The following is a 15,206-nucleotide window of genomic DNA, read 5'->3' as shown; positions in this document are numbered from 1 at the left end:
GTGTGTGAGAGAGAGAGAGAGAGAGAGAGAGAGAGAGAGTGTGTGTGTGTGTGTGTGTGTGTGTGTAGTCCTCATTCTGTAAACAACAGCAAGCCATAGAGGGGGTGGGGTGGGTGTGTATGTGTGTGTAGCATATTTTCATTTTGAAAAGACCACTCTGGCAAAATATTTGAAAAATGAATACTGCTACAACAGGACCATTCAAATCCTCCTAATCTTTGTTAGATGAATAAAGAAATAAATACTAAAGCTTGTTTGGTAGAAGGAAGCAAATGAAATTAGATATTCTTTAAAAGACAAATCAGTTACTGGTTAGGGTGCCAGTAAAATCCTAATCTGATGGACCGACAGACAAAATCGGACAAGGGAATGTAGTCTGAGGCTGTGGATGCTGAAGCATCAGGACCCAGACAAAGCCTCAATTTCTCTTTATCCTAAGGTGTTGCGATGTAAAGTGCAGGTTACATGAGTTACTTGGCATTCTGAAACACGAGAGGAACCAACAAGGCAGCAGAGAAAATCATGCTACGTTATGCTGTTGATATGATTTGGGTCCAGAAGGGCACCTTCAATCTGGACGGAGAGAATCCCCAGATCCCGAAGCTGCTGGTTGTTGCTCTGAGCCAGCATCCGGAGCCGCTCCGCTGCTTCCCGGGGGATGTTGAATGTCACTCGTACACTGTTCCAGGGCTCCACCTTCTGTACCTTTAGCTTGCTGGATTCTTGGTCATGAAAGAAACGAATAATATTAGTAGTCTTTTCGCCACCAGAAATGGGACAAACACACACCACATATGACAAACAAACCAAAAATAAAAGAACAAGACAGAGCATTGGCTTGGAGTAGCTGTGAGAGCTTAGTCTTTGGCATTAGCTAGATTTCAAATCTAATCCCAGCTTTACCACTTAGCACCTGGGTGGTTATGAACAAATTATTTAACCTTTTTGAAAGTAACCCTTCTCTTCTTTAAAACCAATATGACATTGTGAGTACTATATATGCCAAAAACCTAGCACAGGACCTGATCATGCACTAAATACATGGAAAGCAGTAAGATGGAGTAGGGAATATAAGAGAGAAGAAGAGAGAGAGATAAGTTTAAATGAATAGACTTAGGTCTATTTCTGGACTCAGTTCAATGTTTGTAAACTGGCATCATGAGAACATTTAAGTCTCAAATTTCAATGAAACTCTATAAAAAATATGGGATGCACATTATGCTAGTTCATACTCATTTTTAAATATTAACAAGTATTTCTGTGCAAGATATTCATAAAGACAGGGAGAAATCATTTCTTCTAATTTAAATTCTTCAATTTAAATTTTTATCTTTGATTTTACATGTTTTTCCTGCTTTAAATAAGAATATAATTTTCACCGAAGCATACTGAACTGAAGGGAAAAACAATATAATTTCATAACAAAGCTTCAGTTAGGATACGAAAACATTATATTTCACCAGGTCTAAAAAGTCAATGCAAACTTCAGGACATGTTTTTAAAAGAAGAGACAAAAGTTAATTGAGGAGGTTAAAGTTGCTTGTAATTGTGTTTTACAGATAGAAAGTAAATCGTAGGTCCAGTTAGCTGATAAAAAAACCTTTTTTTCAACAACCCCAGACAAAATAATTTTCTCTTTTGTTATGAACTTGGCTAAATGGAAGTCTTCGGTATCCTCTACTCAGATATACATTACAATATAAAGAAAATGGGTCATACAGGTATATGTGTTGTCAAAATCAGATATATCTACAGATAGAAGAAAGTGCCTGCATGTTGCTTAAAGCCCCTTCCAGCCCCAAAATCACTATGAAAGGGGCTGACATTGAAAGGTTTAACTTACTGAAACATGGAGTTCACTTGTTCTAATGTGTAAAAAAGAGACAACTTGCTAAGAGCAGTTAGAGAACACAAAGAAATTTAGAAAGGATTAGGCAATATTTAGTTCAAGTCTATTTTACAGGTGAGGAAACAGGTCAAGCAAGGCTAAGTGATCTGCCTCGAATCCTGTGGTTACCTAGCAGCATCAGAGATGGCATTAACATCCACCCCTGATTCTCAGGTCAACTTCCTTTCCATAACACTTATGCCTCCACATAGCAAAACACAGGAAGCTAGGGATCCTGGTTACACAGAGTACAGATGCTATAGGGCTTCCTCCCAATGTAAGGAGTACTAGAATCTTATACAAAGTCCAGACAAACATCAAATTTGCTTATGGTATTATCTATTTGTGATATGGTTACCAAAAAACTCCTTGCCTATAATGTGGTTATATTTTATCAGATGTTTTTTAAACTTCCATCATATTTGAAAAGATCTGACTAAAAATACTTTTGGACCAAGAATACAATCTAATATATGGTGATAACATCATAAATCTGGGTTTGGTAATTTATTTGAAAGCCATAAACTGATTCAGCTATCTAGCTATGTATGTTTTATTTTATTTTTTTAATGTAAAATTAAAGCCCCACTGTGGGGCTTGAACTCACAACCCAGAGATCAAAAGACAAAAGCTCTACCAACTGAGCTAGCCAAGAGGCCCTGATTCAGCAATCTAAGCCAAGAAAAAATGTGGGTTATTAAGAGCAAAGAACAAATGAATGCTCATTGACACTCTTACCTCTGTGTAATATGATATATTATGATTATAATACAGATTTGATTACATGTATGCTGCTGTAGCCTAGAAAAGCTCTTATATTGTGATGATGATTATGACGACAATGATGGGGATAACTGCAACTTTTAACACATTAAATTCTCTAATACTACGCTTCACACAGAAAAAAAAAAAACAAAAAACAACTGTTGAGAAAATGACAGCCTTCCTCCTGACATCAAATCTCAAAGGAAGAAAAAAAAACCCACCAAGCCTAAAAAAGCTAATCAGCACTTGATCACATCAGGATTTGTGATAAAAGGATAAAATCCAGGGGTGCCTGGTGGTGGAATCAGTTAAGTGTCCGGCTTTTGGTTTCAGTGCAGGCGGTGATCTCAGGGTGGTGAGACTGAGCCCCATGTTGGGTTCTATGCTGCGCGTAGTCTGCTTGAGATCCTTTCTTCCTCTCCTTCACCCTCCATGCTTCTCTCTCTCACGAAAGAAAGAGAAAGGAAGGAAGGAAGGAAGGAATAAAATCTAGGCTTTGTACTATGTCTGATGAGAGTGGGTTAAACTGTGCTAACCAAAATAATGCAGAATATCTAAACCAAAATTCAAAAAAACGAATGCCCACAAGACCGAGACAGGTAATCTAAATGTATGAAGAGGCCAGAGGGGAGTGGTGTGAGTTGAGGGCCTGCCCCAAAGAGCAGCTGCTTCTCATCACCATCAGGGAAAGAGAGTTCAATGTTATCAGATCTTTCCATTTTTGGAGCTAAATCCAAAGTCCTCTATATTTGTATGTAAAATATTTCAATTTAAAAAGCAATGGTAATGAAATTCAAACATTAAACAAACAGAAACTAAGGTAGAGCCATAACAACATGGTTGCAGGCTGGATCCTGCCAATTGGTAACCTCTGATCTAAAATTTAAGAAAATATATTTCACATACATTTTAAGTAGAAACACAAAGTAAAAGATCTTTCTAAACTTTAAGGGGCCTTCAGGATCCAGTATTGAAGGAAGGAAGGGAAACTGAAGATCAGAGAGTGAAAAACAATAAATATGGGTCTTGAGAATTAACTCCTATCCACTAGAGCAGACAATTTAAGGATCACTATGTTAAGCAGCATCTTACCATGTTCAGTTTCTCCATGTTAAAAGAAACACAATAGCATTTCTGTTAAAAAAAAATTCTAGCTCTCTGATTTCAAGCTATATTACAAAGTTATAGTAATCAAAACGGTATAGTATTGGCACAAAAACACACAGATCAATGGGACAAAACAGAGAGCCCAGAAATAAACCCACATGTATATGGTCAATTAATTTACAACAAAGGGGCCAAAAATACACAACGGGGAAAGGACAGTCTCTTCAATAAGTGTTGCTGGGAAAACTAGACAGCCATTTGCAAAGGAATGAAACCGGACCACTACCTTTACACCATACACAAAAGTTAACTCAAAATGGATTAAAGACTTGATATAAAATCTGAAACATTAAACTAGAAGAAAACAGGTGGTAAGTTCCTCGACATTGGTCGTGGCAAGTTTTTTCAATGGCACACAAAAAAGCAAAGGAAATAAAAACAAAAACTAACAAGTGGAACGACATCAAACTAAAAAGCTTCCACAGAGCCAAGGATGACTAACAGGTACAGGGAAGGTGACCAACATCACTTATCATCAGGGAAATGCAAATCAAAACCACAATGAGATATCACCTTATATCTGTTGGAATGGCTATTAGTGACCAACAAACAAAACAAGTGTTGGTGAGGTTAAAGAGAAAGAGTTTTGGTAAGAATGCAAACTGGTGCTGCTAATCTGGAAAACAGTACGGAGGTTCCTCAAAAAATTAAAAATAAAACTATCACATGATCCAGCAATCTTACTTCTGAATATTTATCTGAAGAAAACAAAAACAATAACTCAAAAAGACATCTGCACTACCATGTTCACTGCAGCATTATTTATAAAAACAAAGATATGGAAACAACTTAAGTGTCTGTGGATGGATCAATGAACAAAGAAAATGTGGTGTATATATAGAAAATGGACTGTTATTCAGCCATAAATAAGAATCTTGCCATTTAAAACAAACATGGATGGACCCTCAGGGCATTATGCTAAGTGAAATAAGCAGACAAAGACAAATACAATATGTGGAATCTTAAAAACAAAACAAAACTGGGGCGCCTGGGTGGCTCAGTGGATTAAAGCCTCTGCCTTCGGCTCAGGTCATGATCCCAGGGTCCTGGGATCAAGCCCCACATCTGGCTCTCTGCTCAGCGGGGAGCCTGCTTCCTCCTCTCTCTCTGTCTGCCTCTCTGCCTACTTGTGATCTCTGTCTGTCAAATAAATAAAATCTTTAAAAAACAAAAAAACAAAAAACACCAAGCTCATAGATACAGGGAACAGATTGGTGGTTGACAGAGGTCGGGGGAGGTGAGGGGAGTGGGTAAAATGGGTGAAGGGGGTCAAAAGGTACAAAGTTCCAGTTATTGTCACAGGGATGTAATGTACAGCATAGTGACTATGATTAACAATACTTTATTCCATATTTGTAAATTGCTAAAACAGTATATCTTAAAAGTTCTCATCATAAGAAAACAAAATTATAACTATGTATGGTGACAGATGTTACTAGATTTATTGTGGTGATCATTTCATAATACATACAAATATGGAATGGTATGTTATATATCTGAAATATAATGTTATATGTTACTTAAAATCCTGCACATAATCAGCTTTTCAATCCAGTATAGCAGTTTTACTCCATAAAACTCAAGATAATCATGAAGGAGCAAACACTTTTAAAAAAGAATAACAAAAAGAAGAAAATAATAAAGCAAATTACCCATGTGTAACAAATTGGGCACATTCTCCAATATTGTGTCCAATTTCCATTTGAAGTCTTTATCATCTATATTTCCTTTGAAGGCCACAAAGATTGTGGAATCCTCCAAAATACTATCACTTTTTGTGTCATCATCTTCTAATCCAGAATCAAAATCCATCTCTGAGTCTTCTATTGTTGATGAACACAAGGAAGTATAGATGTCTTCTAAGTTTGGAAGGTCATCCAAAACCATGGTGAATATTATTCCAGTAGCATATGCCAAATGGAGAATAAGAAAACCTTTAAAAAAAGAAGATAGAAAAAGGGTATTACAATGCATAATTATAGAATCAACAATGTATAATCCACTGTTCTGTGAAAACTGTAATTTATTTGCCAAGTAATAAGAAAGCACATATAAAAAATTAAGAAATTACAGAGAGGATAAACTAAGATATTCTATAATAATTAACTCTTAAAAATAGGGCGCCTACTCAGCAGGGAGTCTGCTTCTCCCTCTGCCCCCACCCCTGCTTGTGTTTGCTCTCTCTCCTTCTCTCTCAAAAATAAATAAATAAATAATCTTTAAAGAAATACCTGAAATAAAAATTTAGCAGTTTTAAAGAAAGTTCCTTTTATTATAATGTTTATGTCTATTATGTCATAGGTTACCATTTGGTAGGCCTATAATATGGGGAGGAGGGAACAAGAGACCACAAGAAAATAAAACAAGTTATATTTTGAGAACTTTTTAAAAAGATTTTATTTAGTTATTTGAGAGAGTGAGAGTGAGAGATAGAGAGAGAGAGAGCAGGAGTAGGGAAAGAGAAGCAGATTCCCAGCTGAGCAGGGAGGCTGAAGCTAGGCTCGATTCCAGGACCCTGAGATCATGACCTGAGCCAAAGGCAGATGCATAACGGTCTGAGCCACCCAGGCACCCCAAGAATTAATTTATATAAACTTTTAACTGACCCCAGAGAGCAAGGGGCTCCCCAAGGCTCCCCTTATTCCTATCCTGACAAAAGTTTCAGTAGAGCCAATGTTTTTAGAGCCATTCTCTTTCTCTAATCTGAAAAGCACAACCTGATCCAACTAAAAACATCCAGAAACTACCTAAAATCCTAAAGTCTTGAGGACCCTTTAAAATAACTTTTAGGGGAGCCTGGGTGGCTCAGTCATTAAGTGCCTGCCTTCAGCTCAGGTCATGATCCCAGGGTCCTGGGATCGAGCCCCACATCGGGCTCCCTGCTCCGCTGGAAGCCTGCTTTCTCCCTCTCCCACTCCCCCTGCTTGTGTTCCCTCTCTCACTATGTCTCTCTTTGTCAAATAAATAAATAAAATATTTTTTTTTAATTTATTTGACAGAGAGAGAGACAGAGAGAGATGGAACACAAGGTGGGGGGAGATGGGAGAGGGAGAAGCAGGCTTCCCACAGAGCAGGGAGCCCGATGCGGGGCTCGATCCCAGGACTCTGGGATCATGACCTGAGCCGAAGGCAGAGGCTTTAACCCACTGAGCCACCCCAGGTGCCCTAAATAAATAAAATCTTTTAAAAAATTAAATAACTTTTAAAGGGTTATTAATGGTACTATGGCTAAAAATAATAACTCAGGAACAAAACAAACAAAAACATTTAAAAATACTTTTAGGAAAGGAAAATAAGTAGTTAACATATGTTTATGGAGGGAAACAACTGCATCCAGGACAGAACTAAATTACTTTTTAACTTTTAGATCTAGAGACGTCCCATTATCTGTTATTTTCAGTTATGTTGTCTACCAAAGAGTACCTGTACTGAAGTTCACATCATGTGGCCATTTCCTCCATTAGCTTTGGGACTGAAGATCACATTCTTAACCCAAAAGTGAGTGAACATTAATTTTTTAGCATCTCTGGTAAGTGAGGATGACATGGAAGCATAAGAACCTCACATAACTCTTCTAATTTAAAAACATTCTATACATAAACTGTAATTACAACTATGTATTTTTAAAAGATGGATAAGAAAAAAGGGCTAAAAAGAAATCCACTAAAATGCAAGAGGTTTGATTGTGGTAGGTTGGTAAGATCACTAGTTAATTCTCTATTCCTATTTTCCAAACATGGTAGAAGTCACTGGGGACATGCAAAACTTTCCAAGGCAGAATGAAGTAGATTCCCAAACTAAATCATTTTAGGGTAATATTTCAAGATAGCCAAACAGCTCCAGTTGATAAAGGAAAGCTCTTTTTTATAAAAGAATGCTAACTTAAATATAAAAATGGCATTAGAAAAATAACAATTTTGTGATCCCTAATAAAGTAATTCAGAAAGGATCATTAATAAGAGTAAAAACAACATGTGAAAAGTTGACAGAGAACTAACTGGATATTCACATGATGTCAAAGTATCATTCTAGAGATTTGCTGCTTGGCAAAGGGAAAACTAACTTCACAGTGGGTGGCTCTGGCTGTCATCACCTAAACATAATGACCAAACCACATCACTAACAGAAAAAAACCCAGAAACTATGTACAATATTAATTGCACAGTATTACCTATGAAATATTCCTGCAGGGGCACCTGGGAGGCTCAGTTGGTTAAGCAACTGCCTTGGGCTCAGGTCATGATCCTGGAGTCCCAGGATTGAGTCTCATATCAGACTCTTTGCTCAGCTCTTTGCTCAGATTCTTCTCCCTCTGACCAGGCCCCCATGCTCACTCTCCCTCAAATAAATAAAATCTAAAAAAAAAAAAAGAGAAAGAAAGAAAGAAAGAAAGAAACATTCCTGCCAAAAATGTTTAACCTGACTCTAACAAGTCTTTATACAGGAGAGAGACAATAACTTAAAGAACACTGTGAAGAAGTATTCAGACAAATCTAGAGGGTAGGACTTCTAGAGCATAATGGGCTTGGCCTCTTTAGTAAGTAAATGGTCATGAAAGAAGAAAAAGGTAGGTGAAATTATTCTATGTTAAAAGAGATTTAAAAGACTTAAAAATCAAAAGCAGTGTATGGTCCTTTATTAGGTCTTGGTTTGAAAAAAAAAAAAAAAAAAAAACATGTTGGGATGCCTGGGTGGCTCAGTGGGTTGAGCCTCTGCCTTCGGCTCGGGTCATGGCCTCAAGGTCCTGGGATTGCCTGGGTGGCTCAGTGGGTTAAAGTCTCTGCCTTCAGCTCGGGTCATGATCCCAGGGTCCTGGGATCCAGCCCTGCTTTGGGCTCTCTGCTCAGCGGGGAGCCTGCTTCCCTTCCTTTCTCTCTGTCTGCCTCTCTGCCTACTTGTGATCTCTCTGTCAAATAAATAAATAAAAATCTTTAAAAAAATAAAATAGAAATCAAAAAGATTCATCCATCTATCCATCCATTCACTTTGAGAGAGAGAGAGAGAGAAAGAGAGAGCACGTGCAAGCGCAGGGGGAGTGGCAAAGGGAAAGGGAAAGAGAAAGAATCTCAAGTACACTCCCCACTGAGCACAGTGCCTGACGAAGGGCTCAGTCTCTCAACTCTGAGATTATGACCTGAGCTGAAATCAAGACTCAAATACTTAACCGACATAGCCACCCAGGTACCCCGGGGAATTACTGCTAATTTTGTTAGGTGTGACAATAATGGTGTTATGGACAATGTTTTTACTGTTTAAGAGATGCATACTGAAGCACTCTGGGGGGTAAAATGTCATATGCTTATAATTTACTTTAAAATAATTAAGGGGGGGCATCTGGGTGGCTCCATCAGTTACGTGTCTGACTTCAGCTTGGGTCATGATCTCAGGGTCCTGGATGAAGCCCCACGTCTGGATCCATGTTTAGCAGGGAGCCTGCTTATCCCTCTCCCTCTGCTCCTCCTCCTGCTCTCTCACTCACTCTCACTCTTTCTCTCTCAAATAAATAAAATCTTAAAAAAAAAATAAAATATTGAGGGGAAAAATAGATTAAGCAAATATGGCAAAAGGTTAATAAAGGTTAAATATAGATGATGGGTATATAGATGTTCCTTATACTTTTGTTTGTAATATAATTTTATAAAATGTTTGAAATTGTTCATAATAAAAATTTAAAAAGAAAGAAAGAAAAGAAAAAAGCAAGCATACCAGCAACACAGTACTGCTCCAAGGTAAAACTCTACCAGACATCGGGAAGGCTTAGAAGCTTACTTATGAACATCTTCCAAATCACAGTAGGATTAAAAATAAATATATTTAAACATATATATTTGTAAATGTATAAGTTTATATTACTTATTAGTATATAAATTTATATATCATATGTATTATACATATAACCAGCTAATATGCACCAGATTTACATTTAAATCTGAAGAGAAAGGACTGGTGTCGGTAGTTGAATAATGAGAAAAGATTGTCACACGCCATTCAGATTATCAACTTGGCAGTCATCTGAACAAAAGATGATCTATATCAGAAATCACAAACTCACATACTCACAGGGTCAGGCAGATAAAATAAGAGAAGAACACTGGATATTAAACGCATTTGCACATACTGTATGAATGATTTGGGCAACAGAAAATTCACATACCATCTATGCTAAGTAGTCACTGCTCTGCTCCAGCTTATTACTTTCTTTTTGGAAGACTGGGAGGCGTTGTGCCAGGCCCAGCACTAGTAGATGTTCTGAATTTTAGGAAAAGACTAAAATCTATTCAGTGAAGTTTCCAGATTTTAAAACAGTTTTACATTTTTGGAAAATACTCTGCAGGCTAAATGAAACATTTTAACTGTATAAGGCTCAGGCACCACTTTTCAATTTCTATGACTCACATAACTGACTAGTCCAACACTAGGTCTGGGTAAACTATGCTGGGTTTGGTATAGTGCTAAAGGAGACCAGATATTTAAAATGCATTTAAATGTTGTGATGTGCCAGGATGCCTGGGTAGCTCCATCAGTAGAGTGTCTGACTCTTGATTTTGCCTCAGGTCACGATCTCAGGGTCATGAGATCGAGCCCTGCATGGGAATCCTCACTCAGTGTGGGGTCTGCTTGAGATTCTCTCTCCCTCTGCCATACCCACTTGTGCTCTCTCACTCACAAATAAATAATCTTTAAAAAAAAAAATTATGATGTGCCTCCTGAGAGGTCTGTGGGCTCTCTAAGAGAAAGAAAAAGAGATCAAGGTCTCAACCCCAGAGGAACAGAAGGTACTCAAACCTCAAACTTAGTGAATTTTGGGCTTCATTAAACATGAAGATGCCTCCCATTAACTGGCTGAAGGACCATTTTCTCCTTTGACAAAATGCCAGGTGATGAAGGAAACAGTTTTTTATTTGCAGTGTAACTTTGGTAGAGTCATTCTGTTGTATGGAAATAAGCTGAACCTTAACCACTCTTTTACGTAAGATTTCACTCACCAAAAGGTCTTTAATTTTTATCATTTATCCATGTCATCTTCTAAGTCCAAACAAGCTGGCATTTTTAGGGTTGGTATTTCAAGGCAGCGGCCAAATAAAAATTCTAAAAAAGAGTGAGAGAGAGAAAATAAAGTTTCAGTATTCTATAGAAATTAGAAATTTCAGAAGTGACATCTTTGCAACAGAAGTCAATACAAATATCACAAGTTATCATCAAGTCAACTTACACATCTTCAGGGGATATTAAAACAGAGTTTTCATTAAGTCTACAAAATATATCTTTTTTCTGAGATTAAACCACTATTCAACAAGCATCTCAAAGAGTATGGAAGCAGAACTCAGGGACATATACCAGCTTAAGAATTATGAAACTGGGACACAAAGCCTTAGAGCCCTCCTCCTTTTACTTCCATTTTTATATCTGTCAAATTAAAATGAATTGATAGCATCTGTCACACTGTTTTTCAGTGACTTGGAGCCAAAACCAAAATATTTTGTATACACACTAAATATAAGACTCACTTGTTCTAACATAAGTTCAAAATTCATCTTAAACTCTATCAAGTATAGATTTAAGGTTTTTTTTTCCTATTTTATACATAATATCTATACATTTTATTTTTCATTAAATTTTGTTTTTCTAAGTATTCTTTATGGTATACATAAGAATTTTGCATGGATACTGCCTAACTTTGTCATGCTTCAGAAAAAATTCTCACTTAAGATAATATCAGTCTACAACATCTTCAACTTGGCTGTTACAGTTTTACATTATCACCAAATATTGATTTTATAATCTCAAAATTTTAGATGGATATATGTATTACATATTAATAATTATTAGAGAAAAAAAACTATGCCTTAATTATTTTTTATTTTAAGAAAAAGCCATCTTTTTAAGTCTCCATGGAATGTTAACAAAAACTGACATTAAGAGAGGCCAAAGAAAATCCCTATAGAGTAGCGGATTAAAGTACACTTATCTTGATGAGCACTGAGTAATACATGGAATTGCTAAACCACTACATTGTATACCTGAAACAAATATAACACTGTATGCTAACTATACTAGAATTAAAAAAAAAAACAAAAAAACCCTTGATAAATCCAAAAGTAACAGTGGGATAATATCCTGATGACAATGCACTTAATGAAATTATAAACTTAAAATAAAATGTAGAAATGAAGGCCTTTAAAACAACAACAAAACCCTTGGACTTTGGTTAAAAACGAAATCAATACTGCAACATTTCTAGAAAATGCCTAAATAAGGAAAATGCGACATATTAGAACCTAAAAATATAGCTGAACCAGTAAAGAAGAAAATTCACAGCCATAAATATGTACGCATCAGGGAAAAGGGACAAAAAAAAAAAAAAAAAAGAAAGAAAGAAATCTGACTCCATATCTGACTCAAAAATATAGGGAAAAAAAAAATAGGGAAAAAACCAGGAAGGTGAACTGAAAGAAATCAAAATGAAGGAACTAGGGCGCCTGGGTGGCTCAGTGGGTTAAAGCCTCTGTCTTTGGCTCAGGTCATGATCCTGGGGTCCTGGGATCCAGCCCCACATTGGGCTCTCTGCTCAGCTGCTCAGCGGGGAGCCTGCTTCCCTTCCTTTCTCTCTGCCTGCTTCTCTGCCTACTTATGATCTCTGTCTGTCAAATAAATAAATAAAATCTTTAAAAAAAAATGAAGGAATTAAACACAGCTAAAAGCAGAAAATAGAAAAACAGCGGAATAAATCAATCCAACAACTGGTACATTGGAGGAAAATCAATAAAATAATTAAACCACTAGCTAATCTAGTAAGTAAAAAGGGAGAAAGTCCAAATATATAAAATATGAGATAAGTAACCACAAAAACAAAGGAAATTAAAAGGACCTTAGAGACTATGTTCTTCAAGCTTTTGCTCAATTTATCTATGTAAATATGGTATGCCCCCCAAAAGCACCACATACAGATTTAATGGAAATATTAACCCTTTAAAGAGCAGATAAGTCTAGTGATCTGAAACTATTCCAGAACATGCAAAAAAAGAAAAAAAGAAAAAAGAAAAAAAGAAAACTTCCTAAATCTTTTTATGAAGCAAATATAACATGAGTATCAAAAGCTGATACAGGGGTGCCTAACTGGGTCAGTCAGTTAAGTGTCTGCCTTCTGCTCAGGTTGTGATCCCAGGGTCCTGGGATGGAGCCCGGGTCAGGTTCCATGCTCACAGGGAACCTGCTTCTCCCTCTGCTCCCTGCTCAAGCACCCTCTCTCTCTCAGATAAATAAATAAAATCTTCAAAAAATAAAAAGCTGATACAACTGCAGGCAGAAAGCTATAGATCAATCTCTCTAATACTGATACAAGATTCTAAATCAAACTTTAAATACACCCATACATTAGAAGAATAATGCATCAAAATTATGTGGAGTTTGGTCTAGGAATGCAAGAAAGGATCACTATGAGGAAACTAAGGGAAAAAGGCATATGATCATCTCCACAGATATTAAAAGCCAACTGACAAAATTCAACACTTCCTGATTTAAAAAAAGAAAAAATCAAATAGGGGCACTTGGGTGGCTCAGCTGGTTAGGTCGCTAGCTCTTGATTTTGGCTCAGGTTATGATCTCAGGGTCCTGGGAATGAGCCCTGTGTCCGGCTCCACGCTCAGCAGGGAGTCAGCTAGAGGATTCTTCTTCCTTATCCCTCAGCCCCTTCCCCCAGATCACATACATGCTCACTCTCTCTAAAATAAAAAATTTTTTTAAAGAAATCAAATAGGAATATACAAATACTTCCTTAGCATGACAAAATATCTTTTTAGCCCTAAAGTCAGCAGCTTGCTTAGTGGGGAAAAGTTGGGAAGATAGATATCCATTATGTGTTATTAAACACTATGCCAGAAGTATAAAATCAGTGAAATGAAACAAGACTAATAATAGTAAAAAAATGGGAAGAAGAGTATAGAACTATCACTATTAGCAGATGATATATATTTGTATTCTTGAACATCTTAGAAAATCAACCAAGAAAAATAAGAAAATTCAGTAAAGTAGAATGGTACAAAATATACAGAAAGCAAGTTTTTATTACATATGCAATCGATCACCAGTAGGTGGGGGAAAATCTAATTAATAACAGCAACAAAAAATAAAATATTTAGGAATAAACTAAAAAGAAAATGCAGAACTACAAGATGAAATTTTTAACACACTAATGAAAGATCCAAATATAAAAAAGACTTGAACAAATGGAATGACATACCAAATTCCTAGAAAAAAAGACTTCTAAACAGCAATTCACCATAATTTAGAATTTAATAATCCCAATAAAAATGCTAACTTTTTTTTTTAAAAGATTTTATTTATTTATTTGACAGACAGAGATCACAAGTAGGCAGAGAGGCAGGCAGAGAGAGAGGGAGGAAGCAGGCTCCCTGCTGAGCAGAGAGACCAATGCGGGGCTCAATCCCAGGACCCTGAGACCATGATCTGAGCCGAAGGCAGAGCCTTCAACCCACTGAGCCACCCAGGCGCCCCTAACGTTTTTTTTTTTAATGGACAAATTGACTTTAAAATTCATATGGAAAGAAAAAGAGTAAAAAAAAAAAAAAAAAAAAAACTCTGAAAAATAATAGTAGTGGAAGGGTAAATCCTATCAGATACCAAAACACAATGCCTCAATAATTAAAACTCTGTAGTCTTGGCACATAAATTAATGGGAGACCAATAGAAGACTAAAATCCCCCAAACTGATGAAAATGGATATGAAATTTTAATGTCTCATAAAGGTGGAAAAATTTGATTTTTTCACTAAATGGGAGCAGGTTGCCACCTAGGGAAAAAACAAAATTAGAGCTACACCTCATATCATGAGAACTTCAAATGGACCCAAAACTTCAATGTAACAAACCCTACAAGTATTAGAAGAAAATACAGAAGAAATCTTTATAACCTTGGAGTTGGTAAGGATTTTCTAATCATGACTCAAAATTCAAAGCCATTAAAAAAACTGATAAATTTGAATACATAGAAATCAAAGAATTCTGCAAAGCAAAAAACACCATAAGCAAAACAAAACCCCAACAAACAAAATGACAAAGTAAGAAAAATATATTAGCAATCATATCATTGAAGAAAGAGCAAATCTCCCATATATAAACATACTGTAGAAAAAAACATAGGTTTGTGTGTGTGTGTGTGTGTGCATGCATGCGCATATATATATATAATAAAGAGAACAGTAATTTGGACAAAGTATTGTGTCCAAAAATGGACACAGAATATGATCATAAAATTCACAGAAAAGGAAATACAAATGAACTTTAAACATATGAAAAAATATTCAACCTCACACGTAAGAAAAATTTTTTTTCACTCACCAGATTACAAAAATCCAAAAACCTAATAA

General features: G+C 36.3%; 1 protein-coding gene across 1 annotated transcript in view; it reads right to left on the bottom strand.

Annotated features, from left to right (window-relative positions):
* Window positions 1-15,206, bottom strand: part of LOC111141360 (nuclear receptor coactivator 6) — a 102,591-nt gene that overhangs the window by 47,374 nt on the left and 40,011 nt on the right. The window contains exons 3-5 of the mRNA XM_022493839.1: window positions 10,807-10,909; window positions 5,473-5,754; window positions 567-722 (exon numbers count right to left, since the gene is read on the bottom strand). Coding sequence (XP_022349547.1) covers window positions 567-722; window positions 5,473-5,707 — 391 coding nt within the window. The 5' untranslated portion in view covers window positions 5,708-5,754; window positions 10,807-10,909. The remainder of the gene's footprint in view (window positions 1-566; window positions 723-5,472; window positions 5,755-10,806; window positions 10,910-15,206) is intronic.

This window comes from Enhydra lutris, unplaced genomic scaffold (genome assembly GCF_002288905.1).
Source record: "Enhydra lutris kenyoni isolate GAN:26980312 unplaced genomic scaffold, ASM228890v2 scaffoldscaffold6, whole genome shotgun sequence".
NCBI classification, from domain to species: Eukaryota; Metazoa; Chordata; class Mammalia; order Carnivora; family Mustelidae; genus Enhydra; species Enhydra lutris.
Note: the sequence above shows the minus strand (reverse complement) of the source record. Positions and strands in the feature narration are given on the sequence as shown.